This window comes from Enhydra lutris, unplaced genomic scaffold (assembly GCF_002288905.1).
Source record: "Enhydra lutris kenyoni isolate GAN:26980312 unplaced genomic scaffold, ASM228890v2 scaffoldscaffold1, whole genome shotgun sequence".
NCBI lineage: Eukaryota > Metazoa > Chordata > Mammalia > Carnivora > Mustelidae > Enhydra > Enhydra lutris.
The window spans coordinates 18,972,641-18,989,780 of NW_019154085.1; the positions used below are offsets into that span (position 1 = coordinate 18,972,641).

A 17,140-nucleotide genomic window follows, 5' to 3' on the forward strand; every position below is an offset into this window, starting at 1 on the left:
TCATTCAGTTATGTGTTATCTAAGGCTGCTTTCATGCTACAATAGCAGTAGTTGAGACAGAGCCCATTTGGCCTGAGAAGCCAAAAATATTTACCAAAAACAAGTTTGCCAACCTAACTTCCATCTTAAGAAACTAGAAAAAGAAGAGCAAATTAAAATTAATGAAACTGGGAGCGTGGGGGCTCAGTTGGTTGAGTGTCTGCCTTCAGCTCGGGTCATAATCCCAGGGTTCTGGGGTCAGGTCCCACATCGGGCTCCCTAGTCAGTGGGGAGCCTGCTGCTCCCTTGCCCTCTGCCTGCCACTCCCCCACCTTTTCTCTCTGTCAAATAAATAAAATCTTTTAAAAATAAATAAATAAAATCAATAAAACTGAAAAGAGAAAATTAATAGAGGAAAATCAGTGTAACAAAAGCCTGTTGTTTTTTGTTTGTTTCTTAAAGTACAATTGATAAACTTTGAAGGTAAAAGAAAAAAATCAGGTAGTTTAGAATTATGGAGGTTGCTGAAAATGAGAGAATAAGAATCATATAGAGGCAAAGAACTAGTTCAGTGAATGGAGGAGGATGTTGGGACACATGTTCTGAGAGAACTTTTTTCTAAAAATATGCCTTTCACATCAAGTGCAGAATTTATAAGCCATCTGTTTGCATGAATGCTTAAAATCATAAAATCCTATTTCTGTACTGGAAGAAACATCAGTGGTCAATTTAATCTTCACACCATGTTGTCAGACCGATCCGCTGGGAGAATCCTTTCATTTTCTTTTTCTTTTTTAATATATATCTAAAAATTTTTGAGAAGCTTTAAGTAGCATTCTCCAAGCTAAGGATTTCTTTAAAATTTTTATTTAAAGTTCATTTATATTCTGTATTCCACTCCAAAATATAATACTGCTTTCTTAAATATGAAAATGCTTGCCACGCCTCTGACCCATTAATCAGAATTGGTGCTTTAGAATGACATGGCGGGTTTATTCCCTGATTTTGCATACTCGTTAATACAAACTAACGGTCCTAGTTGGAGACATCTTGATTAGTCCTTTAAAAAAAAAAAATTAAATAAATAAATAAACAAATAAAGAAATAGTTCTTCCCTGGTACCTGTTGGAAACTATACAACTAGTTAGTTTCATAGCCAGGATCTGAACCCAAGATTTCTGATCCTCAGTTTAGAAAGAAGTTTTGCTATTCTATCATACTATATTAACTTTGTATCCAAGTTGTTTATTTTAAACTGTGAGCATCATTCTGCAAGACAGTATTTGAAATTTATTTGGTGTTCCTCCAAAAAGGTATTGTATACCCATAAGGAGCTTGGCATTTGCTAGTTGGAATTCCTCTTTGGAGAGAGTCTCAATTTACATTAAGTATACTGAAAAGATCAAAGGTGTTAACATTAAAGAAATAATTATCTTAATCCAGTGTTCCTTTTTTTTTTTTTTTCCTTTTTGCTTTTGAGAAACCTAAGCTTTAGCAACACTATAGTATACTAACTTTGCTAGAGCAAAATTAGAAGATACTAACCTATGGGAGCATATTAGTTTAACTTTTTGGAAACTAGCATATAGTTAGATAGATACTGCATTCATATGAGCACTTGTGAACTCTAAATTCTCAAATGATGGGGGAGAAAGCAAGGAAAACAAGATAACAGCCCTGGATAGAAGTAGATTTGTCAGTGTATACATACATCCTACAGACTCTCTGTATTGTTAGATTTCACCACATACAGAACATCCAGATTAACCTCAGAATCATTCCCACCTGTGATCCTTTACATCACTCTTGGCCTTATCGCACTTCTGGGCTTGTTGTCTTCACTGTGCATGAGAATGTTTGGCCATTTTTAAGTCCTTCCCCCCGCCCCCAAATTTTCACCAGTGGTACAGTGATGCAGTGGATCCTATATCGTCCATATATGTCATGGATGATACAACATTAGGTGCAGCTTTTTTTTTTTTTTTAAGATTTTTTTATTTATTTATTTGACAGAGAGAGAGATCACAAGTAGGCAGAGAGACAGAGAGGGGAGGGGAAGCAGGCTCCCTGCCGAGCAGAGAGCCCGATGTGGGACTCACTCCCAGGACTCCAGGATTATGACCCGAGAGGTGCAGCTTTTTTTTATTCCAAAAGTCAGCTTGCTCCTTTTTTCTGACTCAGAAGGCTGTATGGGGATGAAGACATTAATGAAGGTATTAGAGTTATCTAGAAATAATTACAGCAGACACATACATAGCATTTACAAAATGCCAGCCACTATTTCATACACTTTTTATATATTAATTCCTTTAATCCTCATAAAAAAATTTTTTTTTAAGATTTTATTTATTTGACAGACAGAGATCACAAGTAGGCAGAGAGGCAGGCAGAGAGAGAGGAGGAAGCAGGCTCCCTGCTGAGCAGAGAGCCCGATGCGGGGCTCGATCCCAGGACCCTGAGATCATGACCTGAGCCGAAGGCAGAGGCTTTAACCCACTGAGCCACCCAGGCGCCCCAAATCCTCATAAAATTTTTAAGGTAGATAGTATTTTCTCTATTTTACAGTCAGGAAACTAAGGTCATGTAATTGCCTTAATTTGCTTATGGTCATACAATTGGTAGGAGGTAACCATTTAAACCTAAGAACCTGACACTGAAGTTACTACTCTTAGTGCTGGGCTGTATTGCCACTATTGTAAATGAGTGATTGTAAGTTGCTGCTTTTTTCTAAAGACTTGGAACCTTTTTCTTTCAACTCTTATGTCCACTCAGGAATAAGGACCTACCTTATGCCAGGCCCTTGGCTAGTGACTGAGGATATAATAGGCGATCCTTATTCCATAGAGCTTAAAAAATTTACCAGTTTGGACTTCCTGGCTCACTAAAAATATTTTTTATTCTTAATCTGCTAGATTTTTAAAAATAGTTTAATAGTTTTTAATTGTGGTATAAAACTTTAAATTTGTCATCTTAACCAGTTTTAAATATACAGTTCAGTAGTGTGGAGTATATTCATACTGTTGTGCAACAGATCTCCAGAACTTTTTTTTACCTAGCGAAACTGAAACTCTTAAAAACAAATTCCCTCATTTTCCTCTTCTGTGAGTCCTTGGCAATCACCATTCTCCTTTCTGTTCTTATGAGTTTGACTACTTTGGATATTTCATATAAGTGAAATCATACAGTTGTCTTTTTGTGGCAGGCTTATTTTGCTTATTAGCATTTTGTTCTCAAGGTTCATCTATGTTGTAGCATTTGGTGGGATTTCCTTCTTTTTTAAGGCTGAATAATATTCCATTGTATTGTTGGCTATTGTGGATAATGCTATTATGAACATAGGCATGCCCATATCTCTTCAATATCCATTCTGTGTTGTTTGGATATATATCTAAAAGTTGGATTGCTGGATTATAGGGTAATTCTGTTTTTAATTTTTTAAGGAATTGCTATAGTGTTTTCTGTAGTGGCTGGGCCATTTTACAACCCACGGACAGTGCACAGGGTTCACATTTCTTCATGTCCTGGTCAACATTTATTTTCTCTCTGGGTTTGGAGAGGGGTTGTTTTTTATTTTATTTTGTGTAAATATAGTAGCCATCCTAAAGGGTGTGAAGTGATACCTCGTCGTGGCTTTGATTTGCATTTCTCTAGTAATTAGATTGGTGTTGAGCATCTTTTTATATGCTTGTTAGCTATTTGTACATCTTTGGAGAGATGTCTGTTCAGGTCCTTTCTCATTCTTTAATCAAGTTATTTTGTTAAGTTGTAAAAGTTCTTTATATGTCCTAGATATTAAGTCCCTATTAGATAGATGAGTTGCAGGTATTTTCTCCCATTTCATGGGTTGCCTTTTTACCCTATCGATTGTGTCCCCTTTCACGCACAGAAGTTTCTAAGTTTGATGTCGCCCCATTTGTTTATTTTTGTTTATGTTGTCTGCTTTTGGTGGCATAGCAAGAAATCACTGCCAACCCAATGTCTTGAAGCTTTTCCCCTGTTTTCTTCTGAAGTTTTATAGTTTTAGGTCTTATATTTAGTTCTTTAATCTATTTTCAATTAGTTTTTGTATATGGTATAAGGTAAGGATCCAACTTCATTCTTTTTGTATGTGGATATACAGTTTTCTCAACATCACTTGTGGAAGAGACCCATGTTAGGCTTTTTTTTAATACCCTGAAATGATGAGTTTATGAGATTTTTGTATTTGACTTAGGATGTTTTTCACACTGACATTTAGCCTTAATATTTTCTTAGTTATTGATAGAACTTCAAGTTTTATAGGTGTGATACAGAACATATCAATAAACAGTGATATACTTTTAAATTTTAAGTGATCATTCAGCCCTTTGTGTTGTTCATGGGGTTTTCACATTTGGATTTTTTTTTTAATTTATTTTTTTCAGTGTTCCAAAATTCATTGTTTATGCACCATACCCAATGCTCCATGCAATACATGACCTCAGTTTGTTTCTCAGAGTCCACAGTCTCTCATGGTTTGTCTCCCCCACCGATTTCCCCAACTCACTTATCCTCTCCATCTCCCAGTGTCCTCCGTGTCAGACTTATATGGTATGTTTAATTAAAATTTTATATGAGGCCATCTCCAAATCATTCTGTATAGTTTTTTCAAATGCTTAATCTTTAATATATTAAAATACATGTTGCTTTGAACTAAATATTTAAAAGTACTCTAGCCCAAAATAAATGCTATATAAATAAATGTTGCATAATTTCTCCTGTCCTTTTTTGTCATAGGGAAGCAGCACGAGAGTGTCGTAGAAAGAAGAAAGAATATGTGAAATGTTTAGAAAACAGAGTGGCAGTGCTTGAAAACCAAAATAAGACACTCATTGAGGAGCTAAAAGCACTTAAGGACCTTTACTGCCACAAATCAGATTAATTTGGGATTTAAATTTCACCTGTTACGGTGGGAAAGGACTGGCTTGGCCACAACCAGAAAGACGAAATAAACATTTTATTTTCTAAACATTTCTTTTTTTCTATTCGCAAAACTGCCTGAAAGCAACTACAGAATTTCATTCATTTGTGCTTTTGCATTAAACTGTGAATGTTCCAACACCTGCCTCCACTTCTCCCCTCAAGAAATTTTCAGCACCAGGAATCATGAAGAGACTTCTGCTTTTCATCCCCCTCCCTCTTCAAGAAGTAATAATTTGTTTACTTGTAAATTGATGGGGGAAATGAGGAAAAGAAAACCTTTTTTAAAATGATTTCAAGGTTTGTGCTGAGCTCCTTGATTGCCTTAGGGACAGAATTACCCCAGCCTCTTGAGCTGAAGTAATGTGTGGGCCGCATGCATAAAGTAAGTAAGGTGCAATGAAGAAGTGTTGATTGCCAAATTGACATGTTTTCACATTTTCATTGTGAATTATGTAAAATTGTTAAGAGATATACCCTCTAAAAAAGAATTTTAGTATGGTGTTGAAGAAATTAATGAATTCGGAGTGCTTTCTATGTACATTCTCTTCTTCAATACTGAAAACTTGTCCTTGGTTCTTAAAAACATTGTGTATTAACGACAGCTCTTCCATAGGACAGTTGTTGCTTCTTAATTCAGTTCTGTGTGTGTTCAGCATTTTTGAATACATTAAAAGAAGTAACCAACTGAATGAAAAAGCATGGTATTTGAATTTTAAATTGAAGTAAAAGTACGAAGCTTGTTTTAGTACCAAATTCTTATTAGTAAAAAGATGCTCATTAGTAAACCAGCCCCTTGAGTTATATAACAAGGTTTTTAAATAAATGTTTTTGTCATCGCCTTCAAAAAATATTTATGTCACTCATTTACTTAAAGATACTTCTAATTAAACTGTTCCCATTTGCACTTACAGTGTACCACCAACAGGAAAGCCTTCAAGATGTTAAATAAAACAAAATGATATATTTGTTTATAAAATGCTATGTGTTGTAGAAAAATACTGATTTGAAATCTTTTCCATATTAACATACTTTAACAGAGTATCTCTAGTGAATTTTTTAATGAAAGGAGTTGTAAGGTATAGTTATAAAAAGTACAGGATTAGATGTACACAAGGAAAGTTATTTTCTTCAGAGATATTTGAATGACTGCTGTACTACAATATTTGGATTGTCACTCTTGCAAAACATTTTTTTGGTTTGTTTTCTCCTAAAAAGGACAGTTTTGCTTTAGCTTTCCAATATGCTATATAGCCTTTGTCGTTCTACAAAGGAGCTACCTGTTTGAACCCCTGACTATAACAGTCTGTATTTATATGTATCATACATTGTTTCCAGTACTACTTCTAATTATTAATTACTCATCTTATTCACTAAGCTTGATAAATCTAAAAGTTACCCTTTAAGAGAAAAATAGGACTAAGGTGGATTTTAAAAATTGGAGACTGACATAATGTTAGATATAATTTCTCATTTAAGAAGGTTATTCCTTTTAAAAGAAGAGTATAGAAAATTGATGTTTTATATTTAGTCGTGAGGGTTTTTTTAAACATTAAGTTTATTAATATGTTAACAAAATATGCATTTGGGTGTTATCGGGTCCATTTTGAAAAATAAGGCTTTTAATTAATACTTATATATGGTATATTTTTGTTTGTAACAAACCATTGTCTTTTTTCAAGGATGAACAGAGTTTATGAAGGAGCATCATTCTAAGAATTGAGTGATGTAGTCTTATATTTGGACAATTCACCAGATTCTCAAGAAGGCTTTCAAACGACTGTAAAGTTTGATGTTTATCCTGCTGAGCTAATGGGGAAAGTTGTAGCATAAAAATTATTTGTATATCAGCATAAATCTGTCATTTTCCAAAACTTCAACAGAAACTAAGCAAAATCACAAATCTGTTCACAAACTAGAATTCTTAATGAGTCGAAATGTTTTGAATGTCATAAACTTTATAAATGAAAATTGCCTAGGATTTAGCAAGTTGTTATTCTCTAAACCGTTTTCCAAAAGTTGAGGCATCTGTTTAATTAGAAATTTGGTGGTTCTCTCAGTCCCTGATAAATCAAGGCAGTCACATCCGTATGAGCTGGTTGAATTTATAAGTTTTTATAAATACCAGGTCCTTTGTACCTTGAGGATGATTGCACTGGTTTGAAGTCAGTTACTTCATGGTGAGGTAAGAAATGTATTCTGTTGCTAAATCTGTTTTAGACCCTTAAAGAGACTTGAAGATATTTCAGTTTATACAGATAAGCATCTTTTATGCAACTTTTTTTTTAACAAGAATTGGAAAAAAGATGTTTGTTTTTAAGCATGCAACGTTGAGAATCTTTATTAAGAAAATGACATAATAAAAAAAAAATCTTGTAGCCGAGAACATATATGGGCCACATTACCAGTAATGTTTTTTCATATTGGCCAAAAGGGAATGAAAACATCATAGGAATCTGTACATATGCTACTGATTTGCCTAGAAAATAGCAAGTTTGATATCGCTTACTTTGCAAATATAGGGCCATGTGGCACTTTTATCTATAGGACAGATTAACTCTAATAAAAATGAAGTGGGAGGGGTTTATTTTTGATATATTACTCTCATGAGTTTTCAAGCTTTGATAGTGTTTAACTGAAAAGTGGTTTAGAAAGGGCTAGATCCAATGTGTTCACATTATTAAAAAAATTGATATCAGATATAATTTTAATTTCATTCTTTTCAAACTCAAGTACCATATTGGCAACCATCATATTGTCATAGGTGCTCTGTTCATTTAGATACTATTGGGGGGGGAATGGCATTTGTATAATATATGTGTAAATATATATAAATACATACAGTATATAATCTGAAGCTCTGAGAGCTCTTAAGTCAGGAATGCTGAGTATTATAGTATATTGAGGTCAGATGAAATTTTACATTTTTGTGTGTTCTGTTGCATCCCTTTTGGTAGTTTCTTGGACTGCATTACTTCAGCACTCATGATTGATTTTTGTCTTCTAATTTTCTTCCAAGTTTTTCCTTTTTTTTTTTTTATTGTTTTCTTTGGCTGGATACTTTTACATATGTTACTAGTCACTTGAAAACTCCCCCGCCCCCCTCCAAGTATTTGATTTTTATGCTTTGTCTCTGGCAGCTATAACAGTGGTAACAACATTTTGAAGATAGCTTCTGAAAGGTACCACTGATTTTTCAAAACTCATCCTGGGGGAGGAATTTTGGTATTTTCATTTGAGCAGGGATTTTGTCAGAAAATGTGTTTTTGATGGTAGGTCAGCAGCAGCGCTAGTGTCTGAAAGCACACACCAGTGGGGCAGGCTGTGTGATCAGAGGTCATCTGGCTGAAGTTTCTCTCGGTCTCTCAGGCCTCATCCCTACTGTCATTTTGACCATGTGGGGTGACATGTGGAATCATACAAAGGCTTAGGAAGAAACAACAAGTTTGTTTAAACCAGGATGCTTTTACTTACTTGAAGTGACTTCAATCTAGATTTCTTCTTTACATTTTTTTAAAATGTACTTAATTTTGTGATCTGCTACAGTCAGCTACTAGCATAAATTGGTCTCTTTATTTTGAAGATCAAAAAGGCTGCTTCATTTTGCAGGATTAAATAAGGCTAATATGGTAAAGTTAATTAAAGTGGGTTTTAAGAACAGTAGTTACACGCCTTTTCAGTTATTTCAGGAGGCTTTATTTTGTTGCCTTTGTGGCTCTGAAAACTTTTGGTGTATTGTTTCCCATTGACCTAATACAAAACTTGTATATTTATTTGGGTTATATTTACATTGTATTCTTTGTAAATGTTTGGCGTAACTTGCACTTTTAAAAATGACCCCGTTGGGTATTAGCAGCTTGAGAAGCCCCTCATCAATTAATTGTCAATTGACTTATGTCTTTCTCCTCTTTTCAAATCATGTGACTTTTTAAAATGGAAACTTTTCATTAAAATATTTTAGCACCTAAAGGCTAGTCTTATAAATAGCTATAAAGGAAAAATAACAGGAAATTAGATTTGCCTGGCCCAGTTAGTTAAAAGATGATTTTGGATCCGATGTTGCGCTTTTTCATCATGGATAAAGATAGAAGGAAAAGCAACTCGATTGAATAGATGTTAATTCCCAACATTGATGTTGTCTATAGGATGCCAAGATATCCATGAATTTGTCCAGAACAGTAAAATATTTTTCAAGGTAATTACTATCATGATGGAGACCATGTGTAATCATTTGACAAAGGTTTTTTCACTTTAAATTGGCTTTCTTAACATCAAAGAAATGCTGCCTAAATTTGACTGATGTCAGGTGAGACAGGAGAAAGTGCTGTGTGCTTTAGCAAGCCTGTAGGTGAAGAGTTGGGGGATATGTTTGCTCACTCAATCGTACAAAGCACAACTAGAACTTTTGTTGAATGGTTTGCATACATCTTGAATACTTTTAATATTGATATGTTGACTTTTTTAAGTTGACTGCACAGTCACTGTATGTACTGGGAACTGGTTTCCTTGACTTTCTCGAATCCATGGCTAGGAGAGGCACTAATCCCTGAGGGGTTGAACATATCATGAAGCTGAGTCAGTATGGAAGAATTTCAAATAAATCAAACAGGGTGCTGAAGTTCCATCTGTCTCATATGCTTCTGATAAGTTCTTACTGATTAGTGAATGTAGCTTAAGCCTTTGTATGTGTCCTCAGGGGGCAGACAAACTTTAAGAGGGACCAGATAACGTCTGAATGGAGGGATTATATTTCAGGTGTTTTAGCTTGAAATTTATTTTTTAAAAAAATAAAAATAGAAAAAAAAAATAGAACAAAGCCTGTGAAGCAAGATGATATTATAAACAGGCAGAGTTGTTTAGCACAGAGGGAAGATATTGACCTGTCTGCATTCTGGTACTGTGGGTGCAGGTCCTAGCTGGGCATAACATGATCCATTTTTAATTATTCTCACCAGCAAGTAAAAGAAAAATGAACAATATGTGGGAAATGTCTTTGAAAAGGGTCAAAGAGTAGGAAATTTAGATTTACCTACTTTACACAGGCATTATATGATACTTGCCTACACAAGTATGGCATTTCCAAGCTTCTGTCTGAGGAGCATCTCAGAAATGTGAGAGTAAATCTGAGATAGTTTAAAAATTGGTAGGGAAGGAAGAAAATCCCTGCAGGTAATAATCTTATGTTAGTTGGCCAAGTGAAATGCTCTATCATTGTGTTTGGGAGGTTTTATTTTCTTATGTTTTTAAAATTGAATTGGTAAATGCTTTATAGACGTATTTTTATCCAGGTGCCACTCCAATTTGTCTATGTAATAAAATTATTTATATTAAAAGTGGGAAATAATTTGTCAACATTGTTCTGTGAGTATGGATTTATTAGGGGTGGCAAAGAAGAGTGCTAGTTAGCAGTTTTCCATGTAGAGTTGTCCCTAACTGATTTGTCCACATGTCAGTTGTCATCCCCACCCACAGAAGGAATGATTTCTAACCTAGATGTATCACTTGAAACTTTTTAGAAACAAAATAATCAGGGAAGTTTCTAGAGAGAAAGATGCTTTTTGTTTTTGTTTTAATTTTTCCTTGAGGATTGGGGTAAAGAATACCTCCCCCACAAAACTATCAGCACAAAACAGGGTATTGATTTTTAACTCTGATGTTGCTATTGGAGTTGAATACTAAATAAATAACTATAATGAGGGAAATACATTTCTAATAAAATTCCCTACATTCTAGAAACATCCCTGTTTTAATTTTTTTACCTAAATCTTTTTGTGCTCTGTGTAAAGAGAGAAAATGTACTGAGTTATAATGCATTTTATTAACACTATGTACATATTAGCTGCTTTGTGTTCAGAATGGTAGCAATTGCTTTGTATATTAAAGTGATCCTTGTGAATTTGTGAAATATTGTCATAAAGTGCTTTTTTCTTACTGTAATCTTTGTGGTATCAACTGTCATAATGCCCTTTTTACACACATTTATGTGCAGTCACATAAACATGCTTTTAAAAACTCTGTAAGTCTCTTTTTTGGGGATGGGATCTCTATATTTTCTTTTTTGTCAGTAGTGTTAAGTTATATTTTCTTGAACTTAGGTTTATTACTTTTGTTAAATGAGCAAATTTTATGTTAGAATATTTCACAAGCTCGTTGCACAGCAACAAAACTAATGTGAGCAACAAGAACATATCTTCAGTTATTTACTTTTACTGTATTCTTCATTTTTAGCACAAGATTTCTTTGTTCAGTAAGATTGAACAGGTGCCTATTTGAAGATTTGGAGATATTACCACCCTATTGAGAAAACCAGTGGGAGACAAACGGGGAGCTGTCTCCAGTGTCATAAAGTACATGTTTGCATTGGAAGAAAAATAAGAATAGATAACTTCTCAGGTCCCTTTGTAATTCTAAAGTTCTGTGATCATATAAAATGGAAGGAAATGGGAGAGGGTGTGGTTAATCTGCTCTTTGCTTAAAGCATAATAAAAGATTCTCCTATTGATTCAATTTCTGAAAATAAGCAGTTGCCTTTATTCTAAACTTTTTTTAAAAAAATTGCCATGACGTGTTTATGAAGCTTGTTATATAAATTTTATTCTTTTTCTACAGAGCGTGACCATGTAAGTTATTCTGCAGACATTTTTAAGAGTAAAAGGGTGATACTAATTAATAGGGACAAAGGGGTAAACCAGGATTGTGCTGAGTAAATCAGGACATATGGTCATCCTACTTGTAACCCATGTTGTTCAGGTGCTTGGGCCTCCAATAAAACCGTACAGTACCTTAGAATACCCATCTTCTCTTTATCCATACCTTTGTTGTCTCTTATTTCACAAATACTTGAAGACACACTTCTGGGCAATAAGAAGTCCCTGTCCTCAAGAAGCTGAGACCAGCCAAAGAAACCTTTCTAAAACATTTATACAGTTTCAACTCTGTGCTACAAACTCTGATTTGTCATCTCTACTCAGATTGCAAAACTGAGGTCCAAAACAGAACTTCTGATTTCTCCTCTAAATCTGTTCATTCTTCAGCTGGTTTTTTCCATCTTATTAAAGATGCCACTGTTCCACTCAACTGCTTAAGGCAAAAGCCCAGAATTGCCTTAATCCCCATTAGCCTTCCATTCTCCACATCGTTCTTAGGCACACTGACCAAATTTGGGGCTTAGAATTCTCATGAAGGCCTAACAAGTGAAGAGGAGAGGTATATCTAGGCGCTTGAATGCTACTTTTGTTTTTAATTGAGCTGCAATTCATGTAACAAAATGGACCATTTTTTTAAGTTAACAGTTCAGTGGTATTTAGTGCCTTCGCAATGTGCTACCGCCCCTGTATATCCAGTTCCAACACATCACTGCCAAAATCCTGTACCTATTAAAGAGTTACTCCATTTTCCTCTTCCTCCAGCCCCTGGCAGCCACCAATCTGCTGTTTCTATAGTTACCTGTTAGGAATATTTCATGTAAATAGAACCATATGTGACCTTTTGTGTCTGGCTTCTTTCACTTAGCATGTTTTTTAATTTCCTCCACACTAGTTCTTACCATTAGTTCATTCCTCTTTATGGCTGAGTAATAATCCATTATGTGAGCCACAGTTTATCCAGTCATCCATTGATGGACACTGGGTATTTCCATTTTTTGGCTATTGTGTATAGTGCTGCTACTAACACTCATTTGCAAGTATTTGAGTCCCGTTTTCAGTTCTGTTGGAGAGCTACCTAGGAGTGGAATTGCTGGGCCATATGGCAACTCTGTGTTTACTTTCTGAGGAACTGCCAGATTTCTCCTGAGCTGCCGCACCACTTCACACTCCTCCGAGAGATGTATGAGGGTCCCAATTTCTCCATGCCCTGGCCAACGTTTGTTCTTTGTTTTTGTTTTAATTATGCCTATCCTTATAGGTGTGAAGAGGTATCTCGTGGTTTTGATTTGCAGCTCTTTAATGATGTGGAGAATCATTTCATGGGTCTGTTGGTTATTTGTAAATCTTACTTGGAGAAATGTTCAAGTCTTTTGCTCATTTTTTAATGGTGTTTTTTGTTGTTGAGTTTTAGGAGTTCCTTACATATTTTTGGATACTAGACTCTTATCAGGTAATGTGATTCGCAGTTATTTCTCCCATTTTCTTAAGTTTCCTTTTCACTTTCTGGATAATGTTCTCATTTTTTTTCACTTCACATTTGGAAGAAACTACAAATGGGGAAGCAGTACAAAGCAGTTTCTTGTGTATCCTTTTAGTGACAATCTGTGCGTGCACATGCAAATGCAATGTCTATTCTCTCCTCCTCTCCCTTTTACATAAATGGTACTTTTTCACTGAATGTGTCTTGTTAGTTCTATTTCAGTATGTGTACATCTGCCTCAGTCTTGCTAACTGGTGTGCACTGTCCTACTGTACAGATATCTCATAGTTTATTTAGTAAGGACCCTCTTGTGCACACTTGAGTTGTGACTTTTTTTTAAATTTTTTTTTTTTTTTTAAATTTTATCTATTTGAGAGAGAGAGAGAAATCACAGGTAGGCAGAGAGGCAGGCAGAGAGAGAGAGAGGGGAGGAAGCAGGCTCCCTGCAGAGCAGAGAGCCCGATGCGGGGCTCGATCCCAGGACCCTGGGATCATGACCTGAGCCGAAGGCAGAGGCTTTAACCCACTGAGCCACCCAGGCGCCCCTGAGTTGTGACTTTTGACTGTTACAGATACACACAAGTTAGTATAAATACAAGCTAGTTTATCTTTAGGATAGATATCAAGAAGTGGAAATTGTCATTTATTAAGTATGGTTTTATTCATATTTGGAGGTTGTTTCCGAAGCATTAAGAATCTGCTAAATTAATAAAAAATATGTTGGTTAGTATTTTTTAATGTCAAACTTTATATATAGTGTATGTGATTTTCTTTTTTTTTTCTAGGAGTTAAGAATAGCAGAACCAGCCTTAACACAAGGCTCTGTACTGGGTAGGCCTTCTTTTCACGCCTCTTTCACAGGGTTTTCCCTTCGAATCTTCCTCAGAAGCAGTTGTTCTTAGCTAGGAAAGAGTTTCTCATCATGCTGGCTTTTCTAGTGTTAAATTTTAACACTTTGCTGGTTGTGGAAAGAAAAGCATAACATGACTTAGGAGTGGAAAGAAACTTCTGAGCTAACAAATCCTGTTTTTAAAGTGACAAAAAAGAACTGAGAAGAAATCTGCCCTGATTTCATGCAGTGCTTGTCTGTCCAGAGAAACAAAGCCTCTTGTTTCCCAGAACAAGGTTCTCCATGCTCACAACAGTGTCTTGCCTCATTCTTGTTAAAGACCTTGAAAATGCCACTACATCTGCCTAGGTAGTGGTTCTGGGGTAGCAGCAGAACTGTGACCACATCTCTGACGCTAAAATAAATCACATGACTATTTCACCAACTACGATGTCAAGCCCTATGTCTAGGGCCTCTTACCAATATGTGTTAATTAAAATTTTGTTTTCTTGATTTAAAAATTGATCTATCAACCACCATAAACTAAAAGCATAGAGAGTAAGTGGATTTGATATTAGAGGTGAATCTTTTTCTCTAAGTTGATAATAACTTTATGAGAGTAGGCTTTATTTTTTTGATCTCTCTGATTATCCCTACACCTTGGGCAAGGGAAAGTAAAGCACAGAAATTAAGCAATAAGATAACCCATCTGTAAAGGAATCTGTTGGGGTTTTTTTGAATCTGTATTTTTCATGAGTAAACATTTATTTACCCCTTTGAAAACACCTGCCCTTTATGAAGAGGGTACCACGTTAACACTTGAAAGAGGTATTGTCTTCTAGGAGCATAAGTTGTATTTGGTAAGATAGAACATTCCAGACACTGTTGTTATTCTGCCCTGAGTTTTCAATTTAATGTTCAGTTAATTTAGATAAAGTATTTTGATTAGAATTCTGATCCTTCTGTATGAAGGAATACATATTCCACTAGAAACTAACCAAAGATGGTACCAGGGCTTCGGATACATTTATCATGAACTTAAAGCAAGATACCATCAAGAAGTAATCCACTTAGAAGATGACAGCGTACTTTATAGTAGTGGTAGTTCTAAGAACCTAATGTCATATATACATATATTTTAACATAGCATCTTGGCACCAGTATTTGGCTTTAGTTCTGGGAAAAGTCACTGATAGCCACTGGATAACTGTCCTAAGAGTTCTAAGAAACTGAGCAATGTGAGAATCAAGGCTTAGTGTATAGTAAGTTTGGACTGGGTTTCTATCCTTGAGGGTAAAACGAGCACACTTAGAATGCACACTTTGGGGATCAATTAAATCCCTGAACATAAGAGAAAAATGTCACAACTTTACTGACATTTATAGTGGACACTTGTGGCATGCTATCCAGGGATATCCTCTCTCCCCCACCCCTCACCCCCATGAAGTAGTCACTTCCCCAGCTTCTGGGAATGTTGGCTGATGGCCCTGAGCTGAGATCCTCTCCAGTTATTTTCTTTCCCCTAAAGTCAGGCCCCTCAGGTCACAGGACTAATCTCCTCCACCGCGATATAAAGTCCCACCCCCTTGCCTTAATAGGCCCAAATGCAGGGCCCTTCTAGCTCTCAGTTCTCAGAGGACTTTCATAACTGCATCCCAGCCCAACTTCCCCCTCCTTCCCAGTCTTGCTACTTTTTACCTCCTCAGAGATGTCGATCTGAAAGCATTCCCATTTAAACTTTGCACCCTAACCTCCACATCTATTTCCCCAGGGAACTTAGCCTGAGACAACATTTGAAACCCAAAGCCAAAAAAAAAAAAAAAAATCACTTGATTTTTCACTGAAACCACCCAACTATTCCAGATGAATTTTTCTTGCCTTTTATTTTCTTCTATTAAAACAACAAAAAATTACCTTCAACCTTTTCTGATTCTTATTATGAACATGTAAAACCACCAATTTATGCTTGCTTCACTTCACTGGTAGCGCATCCAGGCATCTTGAAGCTCCCCATCTCCACCCCATCCCACCTGTCTCCATCTATACCAACAATCATTTTAATATCTGTCCTCCAAAGTCAAGGATATTAAAGTAAAGGAGCTGAACTCAATTAAAATACTTCTAAAAGGCGGGCGCCTGGGTGGCTCAGTGGGTTAAAGCCTCTGCCTTCAGCTCAGGTCATTATCCCACAGTTCTGGGATCTCGGGCTCTCTGCTCAGCAGGGAGCCTGTTTCTCTTCCTCTCTGCCTCTCTGCCTACTTGTGATCTCTGTCAAATAAATAAATAAATAATCTTAAAAAAAAAAAAATACTTCTAAAAGGGACCCCTGGGTGACTCAGCCGTTAAGCGTCTGCCTTCAGCTCAGGTCATGATCCCAGCATTCTGGGATCGAGACCCACATGCGGTTCCCTACTCCGTGGGAAGCCTGCTTCTCTCTTTCCCACTCCCCTTGCTTGTGTTCCCTCTCTCACTGTGTCTCTGTCAAATAAATAAAATATTTAAAAAAAAAAACCAACAAAAAAAACTAACAACATACCTGAACGGGACTGGCCTTTCATTACAGCGTTGATGATACTGCACGGCTCCTCCTTCACTTGTTTTCAAAGACCTTCCATGTTCATGGCACACTACTGGTATTTTACGGATTTGCTAAGTTATGGGTATTTCTCTTTCATGTGCACATATAAGAACTGTGTTGAACCAGTACATCACAGAATGCTCAGAACTTTTAATTCGTAATTCATCTTTATTAAAGTAAAACCTCTAAAATATATGCAGAAAATAACGTATTGGGTATTTTCACATCTAAGATAGTCATTGAAAGGTTAAGAGGAAAAAGGTCTTGTTTCTAATGTTTTACAAAGGAAATCTATCTCTAGTACCAAATACCATACTGAGATTATAATATTCTTCTTATCTAAATTTGTTGAAGCTGTTAAGCTTGTACCTTGTTAAAAAAAAATGTGTGTGTAACTTCATTCATAAGGTCTGTCAAAGGTAATCATAAAACAACGAAGCAATCATTTACCCCAAAGACCAGTCCTCTCTAAATGGAATGTATCTTTTTCATTCAACACTATTTGGCACTGGCTACTGGGAGGCAGCCAGGGAAGAGGCACGGAACAGTCCTGGTTCTCCAGCGGGTTCCCCCTGCCCCGGTCTTCCAGAGAATCCAGTATAGAAGGAGTTTCTCCTCAGGAAGCTAACCTCCCATGAAGGGGTGAGATTTAAAACCGATTTCATTGTCACCCTATGCATTACAAAGAG

At 36.0% G+C, this 17,140-nt stretch overlaps 1 protein-coding gene across 4 annotated transcripts in view; it reads left to right on the forward strand.

Annotated features, from left to right (window-relative positions):
- LOC111147575 (cAMP responsive element binding protein 1) overlaps positions 1-10,932 on the forward strand; it is a 63,019-nt gene extending 52,087 nt beyond the window's left edge. For 3 of the 4 annotated variants that reach the window (XM_022503724.1, XM_022503857.1, XM_022503940.1), the window contains one exon: positions 4,735-10,932. In XM_022503724.1, coding sequence (XP_022359432.1) covers positions 4,735-4,879 — 145 coding nt within the window. In that variant the 3' untranslated portion in view covers positions 4,880-10,932. The remainder of the gene's footprint in view (positions 1-4,734) is intronic. The other variant, XR_002640645.1, reaches the window with a different exon arrangement.
- The last annotated feature ends 6,208 nt before the right edge of the window (positions 10,933-17,140 follow it).